Source organism: Fukomys damarensis, unplaced genomic scaffold, assembly GCF_012274545.1.
Source record: "Fukomys damarensis isolate Sample0158 unplaced genomic scaffold, DMR_v1.0_HiC HiC_scaffold_5, whole genome shotgun sequence".
Lineage (NCBI taxonomy): Eukaryota > Metazoa > Chordata > Mammalia > Rodentia > Bathyergidae > Fukomys > Fukomys damarensis.
In genome coordinates, this window is record NW_022900917.1 from 42,590,601 (window position 1) to 42,610,752 (window position 20,152).

The 20,152-nt window shown below is 35.7% G+C and overlaps 1 protein-coding gene across 1 annotated transcript in view; it reads right to left on the bottom strand.

Annotated features, from left to right (window-relative positions):
- Window positions 1-20,152, bottom strand: part of Prex2 (phosphatidylinositol-3,4,5-trisphosphate dependent Rac exchange factor 2) — a 151,801-nt gene that overhangs the window by 49,631 nt on the left and 82,018 nt on the right. Inside the window, exon 25 of the mRNA XM_033760611.1 lies at window positions 13,466-13,580. Coding sequence (XP_033616502.1) covers window positions 13,466-13,580 — 115 coding nt within the window. The remainder of the gene's footprint in view (window positions 1-13,465; window positions 13,581-20,152) is intronic.

Consider the following 20,152-nt stretch of genomic DNA (forward strand, 5'->3'; position numbering starts at 1 on the left):
GGGAAAAACTAAAGGCACCCCGAGTCCCTCAAAAAAAAAAAAAAAAAAAAAAACCGCAAGTCTGACCAAGTTCATTCTAGTGGAAAATAAGTCTTCACTACTTCTAGGCTTCGTTCAGATATTGCCCAATAACTTCCCTCCTATTCTAATCAGAAATTCTTCCAAGGGACTCAAACTGCCAATCCCAGCTCCAACACATTCTCCTGGAAACTTACAGAAAAATCTCTTATGGTGGCCATGAATTTGCATTGGCCAAAAGCAGTGGACAGTCAAACATTATTTTCTGAACCTCTTCTTATTACAGCACTCATTATTTAAACGTTCTGCTTCTTTAGCCTTTTGACACTGGCCTGGAGCCTTGCACACTTTTCTTGATTTACTTGTTCTGTCTTCTCCCTAGTGTCCTCTTCACTGCCTACCTCTTTCAAGTAAGGTTTTCTAAGACTCTACTTTATCCCACTATTCTCATTTTGAACAGACTCTGTGGTTATCTTTTTTCCTTCAAAGGAACCAAAATGCAGACTTTCAAAAGCCCTTGTCTTACTGAACAAGAGAGAGCATAGTGCAGCAAGTTAGGTGTGGCATGAGCTGCATAATAGTCATGTGCAGTAGGGCCACATCGCAGTAACTGATGTTCAAAGTGAGTTTCTTAGCTAAAAAACCAAAACATGTACAAAAAATGAATACAAATATAAGCATTCCTGTAAACCTGTCCCCTCTGTAATTATTTTGGCATATTATTAGTGCATGCTAATATTATATGATGGTGGTTTGTTTTGGGAAGAAAGTATATACATTTCACATATCTTAATCAATTTTAGTCCTATTAACTCCCTTCTGCCTTTCCTACCATCTCCTGCTTATATCCTTCCAAGTCTTCAGAAGTCTATCTCCTGGTTTCCTGTCACCTCTCTGTGTGCATACATACTTTTTAAATTTCTTACGTGATAATTAACTTCCTAAGTGTCATTAATTTCATTTAACATGACTATTTCTAGTTCCACTTATTTTACTAGAGATGATACTTTATTCTTTCTGGCTTCGTAATATTCCACTCTGCATATATACCATATTTTCTTTATCTATTCTTCTGTTGACAGGCACCTAGGCTATTTCCACAGCTTAGCAATTGTAGATTGTGCTGCTATAAACATGGGTGTGCATGTATCTCACGCATCATTCCACTCTGCAGTCCTTAATTTTTTTCAGAAATACCCTCAAATGTGGTACAGCTAGGTCAAATGATATTTCTTTGTTTAGTCTTTTGAGTAATCTCCATATCGATATCCATACTGGTTTTACTAGCTCACATTCACACCAACAATTTGGTGGTCTCCTTTTCCCTTCATTATAAAACATTCATTGTTTTCTGTATTTTTGATGTCATTTTAGTACAGGGTTTTATGCAGGGATCTCATTTCCATTTTCTGTGTGTCGATATCCAGTATTCTTAGCCCCATTCCATAAAGATAGGCTGTCTTTTCTCCAGCATTTGCTTTTGGACCCTTTGTCAAAAATCAGATAGCTACATATGCCTGGGTTTGTTTTTATACCCTCTGTTCTATTCCATTGGTTTACATTTCTGTTTTTGTGTCAGAACCATGCGTTTGTTATTAAGGCTTGGCAGGATAGCCTGAAGACCAGTATGGTGAGTCCTTCAGCATTTCTCTTTTTATTCCTTCTTCTGATTGATCTTGCCTACAGTCTAGACTTTCAATTATTTTACTTATTGTGGTTTTTATTTCCAGGATTTATGCTTGGTACTTTTTCAGAACTTCTGTCTCTTGCTAAAATAGTCTTATACATTCTGCATTGTTTTCCTTAATTCTATCATCTGCTTATTTGTATTCTTTGAGCTCACTGATCATTTTAACTGTCATTTTAAAAAATTCTTTAGAATTTCATCCACTTCAGTATCTGTGAGATCAGCTCTTGGGATTTATATATTTTTTGAGGCATCTTCCCTGTTTTCTCAAATTAGTAGTGTTTCTGTATCCGAGGTTTATAGAACAGCTGAGTTGAACGTGTCTTCTATTCTCCACGAGGTCCATTTTTGCAAGTGACTTTCTCTTCGTGGATTGCACTGGGTTGTAGGTATGTCTCCACACGAAAGTATTCACTCAGTCTGTTCTGGGTTCTGGTGCTACGTTAAGCCCCTAGTGTTGCTTTGAGAGGACAGAGTAGCTACCAGCGACATCAACATTTGAGAAGCTAACTTTAGATTATATCATATACTTATGAACTTAATGAGAAGAGACCCTACTATGTCATTAACCTAGGAAAAGAGAGAAAGAATAATGTGGCATAGTAGGCTAGAAAAAAACTAAGCATTAATGATTGTCCAAGTATTTAAAATAGTACATAGATAAAAAGAGAGGAAGAGAAGGAAGAAAGAATAGTAAAAAAGAAAGGCAGAGTGGAGAGACAGGAGTAGGTATTCCAGGGAAGTAAAGGCAGCAGGAAGGGAATATAAATGGGGGAAGGGCATGAAATTGCATTCAGTTGATCAAACAGTTACCCAAGTTCTTCTACCGTAAGAGTTACTGAAACAAAAACAGAAAGAATTTATATTTTTCCTATAAAGTACACGGTCCTCCCAATCTAGATTATATACTTTAGCAAATCAAAGCCATTTCTCATGTTAACAACTTTAAATATTGGTATATGCCATATTTTGACCAAGGTTGATGAGATGTTGAATACAGGAATTTCTTATTTCATTTGTGACCTCACATTTGACTGTACAACAACAAAAACGACTTTAATAGCAATCTTTTATTGACAACCTACAGAATCTGCTAGTGATTTTTCATCTAAATTTCAATTAGATGTTGCATAACAAGTTTCTTTTCAAATACTTCTACTGGAGGTAGTTGCAAGCCTTCTGCAATGTTGTCTTAGCAGATCTGGGAAAACATCCTTCCTGTCTGTGTGATAAATCTAGGCCTGAAGACACAACTGGAGCTGTATGTCCTTCTGAAAAAATTTTCACAACAGCCTCTATCTTTCTGTAGTTTTCCAATGTGATATCAAATGCAGCACCTGTATTCTCAGGAGAATATCTGAGTGCAAACAAGCCTCCTCCAGCTTCATTATACATAGCTGTTTTATGTGAGTTCCTTCTGTGTCTTTCCCACTGGGTAGTAAGGCCAGCTGCCCCAACACCAAGTATCTTGGAGAAATCTCTAATATTAATTTTGTTCTCCAATCAAATGCTCTGTAGGAAAACTGTAAAATTTATCTTCAAGGGGGGGGATTTAGCTCAGTGACACCATGCCTGCCTCACAAGCACAAGCTCCTGAGTTCTATCCCCAGTACTGAAAGAAAAAAATGTATCTTCACATGCAAGTAAGTCATTCTGTATGTTAGGCAAACACTGACGACTGACTGGACTCCTCAGCTAAAGCTCATGACACTCTACAACATATCGTTAGCTCCAATGGAGAGATAAAGAATTAGGATTGGAGGTATTAAGAATTTGCTCCAAGTTATACAGGTAGTCAGTGTGAAAATGGGACTGGAATCCAAGTTTGATGGACTGTCCATCTAGTAGATTATTGTAGCAGGTAATTTCTTTTCTTTTCTTCTTTTTTGGTACCGGGGATTGAACTTGGGTCCTTGTGCTTGCAAGGCAGGCCACCGAACCGCTGAGCTAAATCCCTGGCCCAGTAGCAGGTAATTTCATGTCATTGTCCTGTGTCTTCTTGTTCATATCAATGCATACTTTCATATTTACCCTAACCTCCCTACCATAACCTAAGTGCCATTGGTCTGTTAAGCATATTTATTTCATTTTTCTTTCAACTGGCCCATACAAAAGGCACTGGTCATATGAGATTCACTGAAAACACCTTTCCTTATGACTAGCAAGAGATTTGTTCACCTCTTATCTTCCACTGAGTTTTCTGAATGTGTCTGATTTTATATATGAGATCACTGATATCCCAAACAGATTAAGTTCAAAGCCTACAGAAACAAGCATATGCAACAAAATTTTAAATTATGAAGGTATACATACTATGCTATCAGTGAAATGAAGCTATAGGCTTTCAATTTTGCATGGCTAAATGTTTTAATATTTGAAGAGACTTAAATGCAAACTTCCTATTAAGGTCTATTTTATTCTATCAAAACATTTTATATTCAGTGATAGTATATAATTATTTTCTGCATATAATAATTATATGTTATTACACACAGTACTATATGGTATATATTTTGACACTTATTTTGGAATTTGATGTCAAGTATATGGGTGATAATGCATTTGGCTGGCATTTAAAGTTGATGAGATGCATCCTTCTTTGACAATGTGTAGGATTTCATGAGCACACCCTTGAAGACAAAAATATATTAGTGGGCTTGACTCACAGTCAGATACCAAGATACTTCTTATTTTCAAGTACTAATAAGACTACATCTATTTAAATTCCTTTGGTCTTTTTCTTTCATTGTATATCTGGTTCTCTCTGCTTAGGGTTCTTGTTACTTGCACGAACTATTTTAATAGTTTCATTATTATTATAAGTGTACACACTTTAAAAATATCACCCCTCCCCACACTTTACTGCTTAGAAATCAGAAGTAAACTACTTCATTTAAAGGTATCTGGGCATCTGAGGCTCTCTGCTGCCAGATTCTAAAAACCCCTCCTGCTTCACTTTCTGCCTTTGTGGTTCTGCTCTACACACTGAAACAGCACCTCTTCTCTCCTCTAACTGATCTGTGTGTATCACTTGTTGGAATTGTCCCCAGCCTCTGAGTTCCTCTGTCTTTCCTATGTGCTCCTCTTGTACGGTTCCTGGGCATGTTGTTACCCAGGTCATGCTGTTCAGTAGAGTATTTCAAAATGACTTGTTTGTTACATTTACTTTTATTGCCCTTTAAAATTCTCTATATCCCCAATGTTTTGCACATTCCTGTACTTGGGTAAAAATATAAAATAAATATTGATGAATCATAAGGAATAGTTCCCCAGAATGATGGGAGGTGCTATGCAGACCAAGTCAATAATGATATTAGAGGCCATACTTTTATCCAGGTGTCTGTTAAAGTCATTGTTCAGTTAGTTAGGAGCCTTCCACAATTTATAACACGTATCCTGGTTTGGCTGTCCTAACTTTTGAACATTTATATACATATATGCATTTATTAATGATTTATACTGTATCACCAACAAGTAAACAAAAAAGAAAAAGAGAAAGTGAAAAGAAGAAACATAAAAATAACAGAAAACATGATGATAAATGCTATCACATAGAAACATAAGGGAATGTAAAGAAAAAAAAACTATTTTTGACAAAGGGGAAAGACCTTATGGGGGTGAGATGAATTTTGAGATGTGTCTGAAAAGAGGAGCAGGAATTAGCCAGGCAACTACAATTTGATTCATTCTGGATGAACATTCCAAAATCACAGAAAAAAAAAGTGGTTTTCTTCCTAAGTGATTGACAGAACTTTATAAAGTTCAATCTACATAAATTAGAACCTTGCCCGCTGGCCAATCGGCCTGTCCAAATAGGCAGCTAACTTTCCAAAACTAGTGTTCTATTCTTCACATAAATCATAAGTTTCCATATATCCATATTAATTTCCTATAAGTTAAAATCTTGTCTTTTGTATCAAAAGTTTGGGGCTCAAGATAAATTTCCACTTATAGCAGAAGTAAAGCTTTGAAAATATAATTTAGAATCATTCATTCGCCTTCCACACACATCCACTAGAGAAGTCTGAAATGTCAGCAAAAAGACCTGAACAAGAGCAATTGGGAAAAAAAAAAAACTCACCAAAAAGCTCGACTAAGATGCCATGAATATATTTTTAAGACTGATTGTCCTTGCGATCAGACAGAAAAGTCAGCAGAGTTAAAAATAAAAATCAATCCTGCTTCTATAAGCACTGAGAATTTTTCCTCACAGTATGTGTCTCCCTAACTGATTCTTTGGGGTGCGCTTAATTTTTGTTTCACATTTCCCATTCTCTTTTATTCCAAAGGAAATTCCGGGCACAAAGTACTTTGATCTTCTCCTAGCTTTGGTGAAAACAGCATCTTCTCTTAGCATGGAGATAAAAAAAACAATAACTTTTCATAGTGTCCAGATAGAGAGTATTCTTTTCAAAGAATGCTTTGAAAATTAGGATGATTTTATCTGCTTCTATTTGTTAGGCAGTTTATCTGTTCATCTTTATAAATATTATCACAATGTAAAACCTACCTTTAAAATGTGAGAATTCATAATGAAATAATTCTAATCTTGAGCTGATCTTGCCTAGAAACTGCATTAAAATTTCTTTAAGACAAACTTATATGAATATTATAATTTCTAATTATCAAGGGCACATAAATTAGTCTGAATTCAAATAAGAACAAATACAGTACATTTGAATTTAAAGATAACATGCATAAAAATACATGCAGCTATATTGTTCTCAGTAAAGCAAAGGTAGAAATGTTTAATAGAATTATAGTACTTTTCAAATAAAGAGATACATTGTTCTCAAAGTGTCACTGCAACTTCAACTTTATCTGATTTTGTCTCATGTGAAATTTATGAGCACTGGCTCTGCTGATGAATTTTCTAAACAGGTCTCCAGCAGAGTCAGCATCTGTACCCTCCAAATAAATGGCCTGGAAATTTTTGGATATAAAACAAACTAGACTGAATACTGGAATAAATCCTATCAAATGATAATATCACAAAAATATGGTCATGTATTGCAACTGGCATGGTTTCCAGTTCAATTCAACTATTTAAACGATACTCACTATGTACTAAGTACAATGGACAGTTATAACTTGGTTGCCTTCATACTGCGGAGGTAGCTATGTAAGTAACCTACAAGCAAAAATCAAACAAAAGGAGCCCAAGGGGTTAAGTTTCAAAGAAGATGATTAATTCCAGGTGAAGTTATAACTGAAGGTATTCTGCAGGAAGATAAATCTGAGTTGGGTCCTTAGTACTTATGTTCTTCAGCAAATGCTAATGTTACTGAAGAAGTTTGTCTTGGGTGAAGGTCGGCGTAAAAGAAATTGAGAAAGAACAGAATGGCAAGGGGTAAAAAGGAGCATATGGAGTCTATTTATTTCATGCCCCCTGTTCTCCTGAACCCAAGCCTTACAATTTCTCCTTCCCCTTTGAGGATTTTCACACATGCTAGTTCCTCTGCTAGAAAATAATTCCTTTCCTCTCAAGTTTATCTTCCACGCCATCTCTCCTGAACACTGTCACCCCAATTCCCCTTTCAGATCTCAGCCTTAAGATCACTTCCTCAATAATTCGCTCCTGAAGCTATCAACCATCATCCCACTCCCAGTTAAGATGGATTCCCTTCTCTTACACAGATGCAGCAACTTATGTCTTCTCTATATATTTTGTCTCATATATGTTTATAAATTATTAATGAATTTTTTTCATATTTATCATAAACCACAGATTGTTCTTGGCAGGCAGGCAGCAGTGTTACCTGTGGCAACGCCTCCCATGCACAGCGCTGTCCCTGGTACTGGGCAGCCAAGCGGTACCACTGAGCTAATGTAAGTACTTTTAGTTTTACTTGGTACAAGATTTTGGTGCTTAAGCATAACTCCTATTTGGCATATGGTAGATCCTTTCTTTCTACATTTCATATATAGGAAAGAAGACTATAAAACCTTTAAACATTACAAACTAAGTCAAATTTTTTGTATACTTAGTTTTCACTCTTGCCATAGGAGTGAAACAAAATATAAAATATACAAGCCTAAAAATTCTACATTCTCAATCTGAAAAAGAAAGGAATTGAATGTACACATTTGGTTTACAGCTAGTTTAGAGAAACCAAAATACGGATGCATCTTCAGCTAAAAAACAAAACAAAAACCAACTTTCTTGAAAGATAAAGTAGGTAAAATATAGAACTGCTATGGAGGAGATAATGTCAATCTGGAATGTTCTGTTTAATTTAAAAATCATATCAGTTAACTTTAAAGCTGAAGCTTTGCATGGAAAAATAATTTAAGAACAAAGGCATTTGTGTACTGTAATTAAAATTCTCTCACATTCTGCCGTTCACTTGTTCCCTGATTTTTTTTCTCTCATTGAGTTTATTGGTACAGTTTAGGTATACAGTACAGTTACATTCATCTTTGGGATCTTGTACCTTTATATAACAGGTCTTGGTTCTCATTTTCCCCCTTGTCCCTGCCCTCCTTTCACCTCCTCCTACCTTCCTTATTTACAAATACCTTCTTTCCATTTTTGCATTTTCTCATGCTTTTTTCTTTTCCCGTATTTCCTTTCCCCTACCCTTCCCACTTCCTCTACACCTTTAGCCCTTTTCTTCCTGTACGTGTTCCCCAATTTTAAAGCTGTATACTTTCGTTGATTTAAAGTGGTTTTCAAAGATATTCGTCAGTAGTACGCAAACACTTCTATTTCAAGCCTATATATACTGTTTGCTATCAGATAACAGGACAGGAAACACTATTTGCTTTGAATAATTTTTTCTACCTGAAAATCTGATTAATTTACATTTAGGTAGCCCAAAATAATAAGCACTAAAAATTCAGTAGGAAGCTGTCACTTCATAAAAATAATAAATGAGCCTAATAGTTAATATATAATGTTTCCTTTTGATTTTTGTTTTATTTCACTATTTCCTTTATACAAAAAAATGTATTTAAAAATAGTATTCTAGGCTCCTGAAACTGCAAGGACCACTTTAGTCACGTTGAAAACTTAGTAACATTTACAATTTATCTCATCAGTCACTTTGTAGTGGTGCTTTTTGCCAATAAAGAGCATGCATTAAAATGAAAGGGCTTGGTAATGATAAATCACCCTTAAGTGGACAGGGGAAAATGATGCTGATGGCAATGATGGCTCATGGCCAGAGGAAATAAAAAGGAAAGTTTTAAATATGAAAAAAAAAAAAACCACTAGAGTCAGGTAGAGATGGTGGAGGGAGAGGGTAACAATGCCCACAATCCTAAATTTCTCTGTCAGAATTCCAGTTAAACACTTTACATGCTGTTCCTCTTCAATAAGCAGAAGAAAATCAATCAAAATGTTATCTGACTTGGCCCAGGAGGGAGGTTATATTTTAGAACAGCGGTGAAACACTTCTCCTAGCTCTCAGCCTTGTTCATAAATGAAACAGCTAAACTAATGTATGTTCAGAAAACTAGGATCGGGGTCACCACATCGGTGGCAGGGCTCCCCAAAAGTTCTCAATCTGTATTTCCACAGGAGACTGCAGGGAAACGGTCAGGCCAGCCAGCTGGTCTCAGCTCGCTTCACTAATGCCTTACTGCCTTGTGAAAACTTCAGCCATTTGGAATATTGCTTGCAGTTGATGCAGAAAATACAAAAGGACAATATTAACTCAATAAAAATTTTCTACTGGCTTCTCCATTGTGCTTACAATTAAATCCAGAATTTTTACAAGAGCTGCAACTGGGCCCTACTCTGGCTTGGCCCATATTCTCAGCAAGGATTATTCCTCTTTATGTGCAAAAACAAAGTGGTTTTTTCTTTTGTCTTACTTTAACATGACAGGCCTATTCCCGTTATGTGTAGGCATCAATTCAGTGTTTGTGGAAAAACTTTCTCCTGTGCCTGGGCAAGACTCTCTCCTTACGATTCAGGCTAATGTTTAAAACTCACTTAATACTTAGTCATCCTTAGCTTCTCTTCTCCTTCTGAATTAGCAACTTCTTGGTGTAAATTTGTCTTATATTTCCTTCACTATAACTTTCACAATCTTAAATATTTTGTTTATGATTTGTTTACTCTTTTATTTCCTGTCTTACCCATTTCCACAAAAATGGAAACTTTGGGTACACAGGATGAATGAGCTACCGACGGTCCAGAATCAGAGTAAATGGGAGCAGCAGGTTATATCTGACACCGATATACAGCAACAGAGAGTTCGTTGTCTGTGTATGTTTTCTGTGTGAAATACGCATTCATTCTATTCACTGGGATGGCCTTGTACAGTATAAAAATATAGACATTACAGAAAAGAAGTGTCTTTGACTTAAATTCTGGCTTCATCAGTTATTAGCTAGGTAACCTTAAGCTCCCTTTAAATTGGAAATGCTCACATGGAACTCATTAGGATTTTTAAGCAGTCTACATAATTCATCTAGTTGTTGTGAAGGTGTTTTATTTAATACAATTCTGATTATCATTCCCTTTTAAGTAGAAATGACTCCCATGTATTCTTGGCTGTCCTGGAGCAATTTCTCTAACAAGAGCAGTATCCTTGATTTCTGCTTGTCCAGTGTCCTCCCTCTGGTCTGTGGTGCTGAGCTCACTCAGAAATGAGCAGGTGACCTGGCTTTGGCTAATGAGCACCTCCCAGGTCTTTTGCTGATGCTGATGGGGTTGAGAGCACCTTCTCTTCTGAAAATGTAACACTGGTCTGTAGGGACCATCTTCACACAAACAGAAGGCTAAACTGGAGCTGAAAATGAAGCCCACACAAAGAAAAGGAGCACCAACAGATGGCAAGAGAAACAGTGTGCTAAGAATCAACCACACAGCCCTGGATGTCCACATTAGATATGCATTATTTTTATTATTTTAGATAGGCATTATTTTTTCTTATGCCAGTTTGAGTTTGGTTTCTAAAATTTTTACTCTAAAGACTGTGTTCTAGTCAAACAATACTTTTATTATAAGTCTATGGGGGATAAAAAGGCTCCAGTTAGTAAATTAATTAATGTCCAGGATAAAATGGTTTTCCGTCAAAGTGTGAAAAAAGCCACTAGGCTTATGAGGAAAGGCTGACACCTTGGGGCTAGATTTTAAGGGGAGCAGTTAAGTGCCCCTAGAAACGACAAAGTTGGCTTGTGGCTCTGCAAACTATGAACAAATTGTGCACAAAAAATTTAGAAGTGTTTGAACTTATACAATAACAAAAACCTTAAGGGATAATTAACACCTTATTGAAAAGGAAGAGAATGCAGTACTGGAAATAAGGAGGAAGACAACTGTTTCATGTGCAAAGGAAATCGGTCATTGCTGGCAAGGGCACCTAATATGTGCTAAGAGTTTATAATTTTTAAAAATGCTTTCTCAAGGAAATTTTTCTTGAAATATTTTCTTACTGGAATACAATAATTAATAAATATGCTATTTTATTAATAAAGAAACATTAATAAACATATTTTATCTTTAAATGAATATGCATCTCTGTTAAAAACAAAGATCCACAGGGTGAAAATGGTATGTTACATCCTTACTTCTTCTGCTAGTTATACCTAAATACTTTAATGTAATTAAGCACACATTTTTGGGCGCATCAATATAAATTTATTCCTCATCTTAAAGAACTTATACTGCAATAAAGATGAGAAATCTGTACACATAACTGTATTATCAAGAAGAAAACCTGAATTCGATAATAATCATAAAATAAAAGGAAAAGCTGGAAGAGGGATCTGATAAGAAGGGGTGAGACAGTGGTTCTGAAATTTGACTGTGAGTAAAAGAATAATCAGAAAAGCTTGTTGCAACTCAGATTTCTGGGCCTACCCAAAAGATGTTATCAAGTTGACAGGTGATACTGATGCTGAGGGTTATCCTTTGAGAGCTTTGGACTGGTTTTCAGTTGCAGCTCTACATTCAAATCTCCTACGGAGCTTCTAAAAATATTTGCGCCTGGGGTTCACTCCAGCATTAAAATTTTTTTAAAAGTTATTTTATGATGGTGAATCTACCAGAGTAGACATTGAATCCTAAGTATAGTTTGATCAACAGTTGGAAATAGAGTAAAGCAGATGCTGGAGATGGATAAGAAGTCATGAAAAAGGGCAGGTTATATACTGTGCATAGTTAGAAATGAGAACTTGACCCATAGGAAAAAGGGTAGGGTGAAGTCATAAAAAGTCTTCACTGCCATGCTAAGAACCTTGGGACTCCTGGAGGCAGCAAGAAATCCTCAAAGTCCTTAGAGCAGAAAGATGACATGTTATGGAAGCAAAATTCTGAGATTAAAATAACATCTGTGCTCAGAGGTCAGGAGATTAGTTGGGAAGCTACAGCAATTATCTAATTTCAAACTGGTGTCAAAGTTTATATGCTTAGGGCCATGCATTCTACACAAGTGCTATAATTTTGGATTCTCCATTGAAAGGTAACTGAAACAGATTTTATCAGTTATGAAGGCAACTTCTCCTCTGTGACTTAAGCTGCATAAGCCACTGTTTGTTACTCAGGAGGCGTACTGGTCAGAATTAAAGGTTATTTTTTTCTTTCTCATGAAAAGTCAGTTTATTGCATGCCTTTGAGAAATAATGATTTAAAACGGTGATAGAACAGTCAGAAGCATCAGGATCTTCAACTACATTTGAAGAGGAAGAGAGAATTAATAATCAAAAAGGATCTGCGGGATTTGAGTCTGAGAGCTTCAGAAGATGATAGAGATGATGCATGTAGAGAACCTGGGAGACAGGACAGGTTTGTAAGACAGAGAAAGAGGCAAAGCATTCTTGGCAGAAGAAAGCCTAATCATTGGTCAGAAGCAACACGGGCCGTGTTGGGCATTATTAATTTATCTTCACAATTTGGCTATAGTATAAACAAAAAAACAAAATTGCCACATGTGTATTGTTGATTGGAACTCAGAGTAGAGAAAACCAATTTCTTTCAAAAATATCTGAGGGCCGGTGATTTAGCTTAGTGGTGCTGCCACCTGCCTTGCAAGCGCAAGGACCCGGGTTCAATACCCAGTACCAAAACAAAACAAAACAAAAAAAACAACTCAGTGATAGAGCTCTTGCCAGGCATGTGTGAGGTCTTGAGTTGAATCTCTACTACTGTAAAATAAATAAATAAATAAATAAATTGGGTCAAGTAATTTCAAATATGGATCTGTCAACAAGGTTATCTGTAAAATAGGAGGAAGACACATATACTAATAAATACTAACATTTAAAGCTTCTCAATTGTAATACATTTCCCCTCTACTATTTGTGGTTAATTTTCCCTGTTATTTATCCTCCAGTATTTTTAAAGGAAAAACATGCTAAATTCCAATATCAATATATCTACTTGAAAGAACATGTTTTCCAATACCAAGCATATAGCCTGTCCTGTCTTCATGTGGCACATACTCTTGTCCTCATGAGAAGGTGCTGGCTGTTTAATAGTACAGGAAGGAATCCATTCGCTAAGCTTCCTTGTGGACATCACTCTAAAATGGAAAGACTTTTCCCCCTGGAAATGGCCTACTATATATTTAATTTCTTTCCTTTATCTTCTTTAGAAGCAAAATAATATGAAACATTTAGAAATATTTTTTCTTGATTATTTTATTTACTACAAGTACAGCCCTTTAGGATATTTAAAACATTATACAAGAAGAATTTATATCAAAATAAATATCACTAATAATCATCTAATAAAAATGTCACAAGTCTTTATCACATGTTCAAAATACAGAAACTTATGTTAAAAAGTAAAAAGTAGAGGCTACATACCTGAGCTTCTGGTTGTACTGCTTGACCTTTTCCAATGAAGCTGCATTTATCTGAGCTTGAAATTCTTCCACTGAAACATTGTCTCTATAGTAATACCCTTCCATGCTCTCCAATGCTGTGTAAACAGTATAATATATTTTTGATGCAATTGTATAACTCAATTTTTCCATATTTATTCTCACTTTATCGACTATTAGACACTTGATGAAATAGCACCAAGTATCATTACATAGATATGCAAGAAACTGTATTTAACTAGTCCGAAAGTGAATGAACACTGTTCTTCTGCTCTCAAAATAAGCATCAAACATTTGGTGATTTTTCTGTTAAGTGGGAAAAGAAAATTTCTAGTTTAGATTGCCTTCTATTTATAAAACATTTTTATGCACTGTAGAAGACTAGAATATCCCACCCCAAAATATGCCTCTTTGTCATAAGGATTATTTTCAGCTCATTATGTTGAGAAAGTACAAACACAGGAGAAACTCTGCAAACAAAGTAGAAGTTACTCTTTCATAAGGGAAATTTGTATCTACAAAGAAATTTTCATTTGTAAGGGTATCTCCCTCTTGGTATTAGAAAAGAAAAATGACTAAATCCTAACAGACTGATCACCGGAGAAGGGACTGACTTAAAACAAACACGACCCTATTTACTCTGCTCTTCCTGGTTTCCTTCTCCTAACTGGATCTTCCTCCTATTCTTTCTAAGTTTCAATAGATACAAGTAATATAAGATAGATAAATCCCTAACATGCAAGGGATACTTTCCAATACCTCCACAGGATGCCTGAAACTGTGCACAGTACAGAACCCTGCATATATTGTGTTTTTCTTGTTCAAATGTAATGCCATTTTAATTCTATTTATCATGCATGGTGGCTGTAATTTCGCTGTTTGAATATGACGACAAAATTAGCCAAAATTTCTTTTTTCTTCTTTATAACTTCATGGGTAGAAGATTTATTCTCATTATATATCTTGTTAAATTAAGAAATTTATCATTTAAAGGAAGCCATTTGGGGGTTCCCTTTGGTTTATTCCAGTTATCAGCATCACTCTTCTTGCTCTCCACTGTTAGGTAAAATAAGGATTATCTGAACACAAGCACTAAGAATTCACAGTGGTCTGCAGAGACCAATTAAGCGGCTAACCCTAGGTTCTGCATGCAAGCCTGGATATGCTGGAAAAAGGATGATTCATGTCCTAGCTGGGTTAAAGTACACTGCCATACTAAGAATGGTGTTCAATTCAGAACTTATGAATTATTTCTGGAATTTTTAATTTAATATTTAGAGACGGTGGCTGATTGGGTAGCTGAAACCAGGAAACCATCATATTTAACCTTAAGTTTGAAGTTACCTTGAGATCTTCTCACTTTTTTAACATGAGGTATACATGTAATTAAGCTTCTATGTGTTTGCTCTTACTAATCTCTTACTAATCTGTTTTTAAAGGGTCTATTCTTACTAAGAGCTGTCAAGTTATTATAGGCAGCCAAGTTAGATAGAAGCTAATATACAGTTAGAGAGGGATTAGGCCCCAAAGGAAGTCAGCACACACACAAAAAACAACGACAACAACAACAAAAAAAACCATCAAGATTGGGCATATCTGAAGAAGAGGAGGCCTCAAGATGAAGATGCAAGGGCCAGGCCTACATGACTCACTAAGGGATACTAGAATTAGCATTCCCTGGTCCAGTAAGCCCAGATAGGTATCAGACATCTAGGTAGGTGACCAGAGCATCTGGACCCTTCCCTTCCCCAAAATGTACCCTTCCATGAACCCTTGCTGCATGACTTTGTTCCCTATTGGATAAAGATTAGCTGAGCAGCTATACTTGCAACCCTATAGGTTGATTGCAGTTTGACCCACAGTGTGTTTGCGATGTGACTTTGCTGTATAAACTACCCCTGCCAAAGGGCCACCCCATTAGGGATTCCTCTTGGAAATCCAGGGGCTGTTCTCCCCTTATTGCCAATAAAACTCTTCTAACTTCTTCCTTTGGTTCAGGACTTCATCACTGGTGTTGCTGAATTTAGAACTTGGCATATTTGACATCTAATGGGTCAGCAGTTATTATTTCTCCTATATCCTTTTGAAGGTCCCAGCAAGATAACTAGAAAGAGCTAAGAGTTTGCTTTTGTTTCTTGGAACTTCTAAATAATGTGACGAGATTCTGGATTGTGACTCTTTAGGTAATTAAAATTGCCACCTGTTGTTTGGTGGTTGTTTGTGTCTTTTGTTGATTCTGTATGCTTTTTTTTTTTTTTTTTTTTTTTTTTTTTGGTCAAAATGATAAAAAGTTTGAGCTGTGATGGCTTTTATTTGTATTTCTGACTCATTTGGTGGTTGGTTATAAGATGGCTTGGGCCCCTATTACATACAACTTTTTGGAATGATTTTGCCTGACAACTTGCATAGTGTGAGTGTGTCTGAGGATTAAGCCAGAGGCTAAGGCACAGGTTTTAGAAGATCACCTCAGTAAGGATGTTACCAGTATCCTTTCCCTTTCCAACTGAAGGCTTCTGAACCTTAAAAAATGAGTGCTCATCTATAAGGGTACTGAAGATAGGTATTCCTTTACAGACTGAATAACTCCAATTCCTAGGTTTGAAGGGAATTCGATTTCATGCTCATCCAGGAAGGAACACATGAAGGTTTTAGCTGATCTGGTGCTTGGGCAAGGGTTTCTCATAAAACTGGCAAGAGAGAGACTAATCCTGAGACATAAATGGAGAACTGATGTCCGAGTGACACCACAGTGAGCTACTTTCAAACGTACACATATTTATGAGCCCAAAACAATACAGTTTAAAGGTGCATCTTCAATATGTCCTTTGATTTCCTTTTTCTCTCTTGCTCTCTCTCAGAAGGTTAAACAGTCATTCATTCAGGTTCTTTGTTTACTAGAGTCAACTGTAGCTTCTGTCTTAGGAGATGTGCTTTGCTAAGGACTGCATATCCACCTTTGGAAAGGGTTTCGATCTTGAACAAAGAAATGGCCAGGATTTGATTTTTGTGCCATGCACAGGGTCATTCTTTTATCTTGTCCATGCTCTGAGATAATGCAATATACAGTAGCAGTGTTTTGTCCAAGGCAATTAATTCTCTTCTGTAGCTACTGGATTCCAGGACCAGGTTTCTAAAATTGCGATTTCCCCCCTCCCTGCAACCCTTCCAGATAAAACTGGCCACCATTATTAACTCTGACTTATCCCCAGGACATATTTTTAAAAGCTGGTCTAGACTTAATCCTCAAATGTAAAAGTTTAGTCCAAATTTATCAGCCTTTCTGCCCATAGGCAGAACTGGGAATTAACTCCCTTCACTTCCCTCTCCCCTCAAGAATGCTGCTCCACAGGGCAGGCAGACTGGTTTAAAGCACAGATGAGTTCAAGGATAGAACAAAAGCATCCCTAGGGGCACCGAGAGTTAGTAACAGCAGGTATTAAGGGAGAGCCACCATGGGGCCCCATTCCCAGAGGATTGCTTCTCTCTTGGTATGTTTTCTGTCCAGAACACGTTACCAAGCTAGCCACAAGCTAATTTCAATTCACAGTAAGAGTAAAGACGCTTTTAAAGTTGGTAATGTATTTCTTTTGGGTTGTCAGACAACACAAGACAATATCAAGAATTAGTTTTATAGGATTTAGCTCAGTGATTCTGCTGCCTGCCTGGCAAGCGCAAGGTCCTGAGTTTGATCGCTGGTATAAAAAAAAGAAAAAAATGCCCGGTGTGGTGGCATATGCCTGTAATCACAGCACTCGGGAGGATGAGGCAGGAGGATCGCTGTGAGTTTGAGTCCAGCCTGGGCTACATAGTCAGTTCCAGGTCAGTCTCAACTACGTAGTGAGACCCTGTCTCAAAAAACAAAACAAAACAAAAGCAAAACCCCAAAAAATAAAACAAAAAGAATTAGTTTTATAAATGCAATATCTATTATTGTCAGTGCACAGTAACTACAGAGTTTTCCCTGGTCAAATATATATATATAACATAATGCTATAACAGTATATACTATTATAGTATATAATATATATTATATATAATAGTATATACTATTATATATATATACATATATGTATGTATGTAGCTTAGAAGTGTTAACTGTTATGACTAGTCATCTGGAGTAATTATTTAGGGTATAATTAAAAGGTTGAGTCTTCTATGTCTAAAGCAATATGGTTCTGAAGATATTGAGATGCTCTTGATTAAACTTACAAAACTAGATTTAAAAGCTAAGGTTCTATATTTTACCAAAATATTTTCTTGTGTTCTCATTGTTAGGCTTTTGATTATTAAAAGTGAGCTTTAAGACAGTATTTGAATCCCAACCTATAAATTGTTTTCAGTAATCCAGCTTATGATTGGTTAAACAATTATCATTTTCTTTTATGACATAACATATATTTGGGTATAAATATATATACATTTACTGAGATTAAGTTTTAAAGTTGCTTATAGATTAAGACTGTGTAATTTTAGTAGGACTACACAAGTTTAATATAGAAAGAGTAACAAACAGGTGTTCTCTTTTATACAAACACACTGATTGTAAACATATAAAATGATCAAAATTTGACATCTCTTTAAATTTGGTCCTGACATTTAAACTTGATCTGCGAGATCAGGTACTAGGTAATAAGTCCATCTATAGTTATTAACACAGTTTCCTAAATTTATAAGAGCTCTAAAAATGTCTTTAATTCCTCTTAGCATAATTATACCCTATAAAAGCTGTAGAAACTAAATATAGGTAGGGATTTCTATGTAGCTGCGATACTAATTATTGTGAACCTCATAGTCATAACTTATTGGTTGGAAAGCTAAAGGTAAAAGCCTCATATGAAAGTAAAACTCTGATTTCTGCTCCTTAGTAACTGCAACTTTGGGTAAGTTAATTAATATCTGAGATTCTTGGGTTCTTCATTTTGTGGAAAATTGGAGTACCCATTAATTACAGTTACGGGGGAAAGAATTTGATTAAATATTGTAATAGTATTAAGAGAGCCCATGAATATTCTTATTTATTGAATATGATTTTTATGTTCTAGGCAATATGCCAAACACTCCACAGGCATTATTTACTTCAATTTCCATGAGATACAGATTATGCATTTGTGCATTTGTGTGTTTAGCTAAACAGAAAAGGTGGGGAGCTAAGAGGATTCATGCAAGCAAAGCTGCATTTGTGACTTCAGACCAGACAGACTGGAAAAACACTGGAAAAGAGCAATGGTGAAATTGTGCATCAGCTGTGATCTAATTTTTATAAAGGTTTTCATGGTTCAACTTTGGTGAGAATAGCCAGTTCTGCTGTAAAATCTTGTTACAGAATAAGAACAATTATATAAACATAATTGAATATAATTTCAGTCGATACTTTAATCCATGTATCTTTACTCAAACCTGGCCTGAATCTCCCAGGCTTCACTCAATTGGATGAATCCTATGGTTCTTTCAGGGAGCTCTATGACTAAAAAGAACTCTGTACACCCTGTTAAATAAGCAACATTATCCTTGGCAGATCTGTAATGAGATCAGCTGCTTCCTGGGCTTCTTACCTTCTGTAATGTCAACTACAGAATATTTCCAGTGTTGCTTATTCAAATCAGATTTATGTTTTAATGCTCTGAGAATTGGATAATCTAATGTTTACTACAACCTTTCTTTAAATTACATTTTATAAGGGATATTATATTCACTGAGCTATATTCAGGGATTATTTTTAAATTGGCTTTGCCAAAATTATAAAATGGAGGTTGCTTGCAAAGATAATCTTTTTCCCAGGCACAGTGGCTGTTGAACATAATAATTCATTTATTAAAAGTAAAGGACCGTACTGTATCATACCTCTGTGAATGTAAAATATCTTGTACCTGATTCATGATACATAGTAGTGACCATGCTTTATCAGAGCTATATTTAATGATATTACTCTAGAATGTTCTCTTTCCAGATGATGATTAAGATGCTAATAAAAAAAATGGTGCCAGGTACCACAACAGCAACAGAACTTTTGGATATTATTGTTTTTTTTTTAATGCAATGTGCTGAATGTCTATATTTGTTCAGATACATAGTAGTGACCATGCTTTATCAGAGCTATATTTAATGATATTACTCTAGAATGTTCTCTTTCCAGATGATGATTAAGATGCTAATAAAAAAAATGGTGCCAGGTACCACAACAGCAACAGAACTTTTGGATATTATTGTTTTTTTTTTAATGCAATGTGCTGAATGTCTATAATTTTGTTCAGATGACTGCAGAACCTGGAAAAGCTGTTGCTGCTATCGATGCATAACATACTGCTATTATTGGTCTTTTTATATAAATATAAATATATAGATATACATATATATATAATTTGAATTTTTGGAAACTTTAACGATGCTGTCAACTTTGGAAAAAGTTATCCCAATTTACTGTGTTGAGTTGGCATTGTACAGAAATGGACAGCCATATTGGTCTAGAAATGTTATTTTTTGGGGGGGGATAATACACTGTATTAAATATGTAAGGTCATATCTACATGGGTTTGATTACAGAAACTAATAAAGTATTCTCTAAATAATGAAAAAAAAGAATGAAATAAGACTATAAGTGCAAGAAGCAATTTAAATATGTTCGGGGACCATTTTCATCTCCAGAATTAAGGATTATTTTAATTACATCATT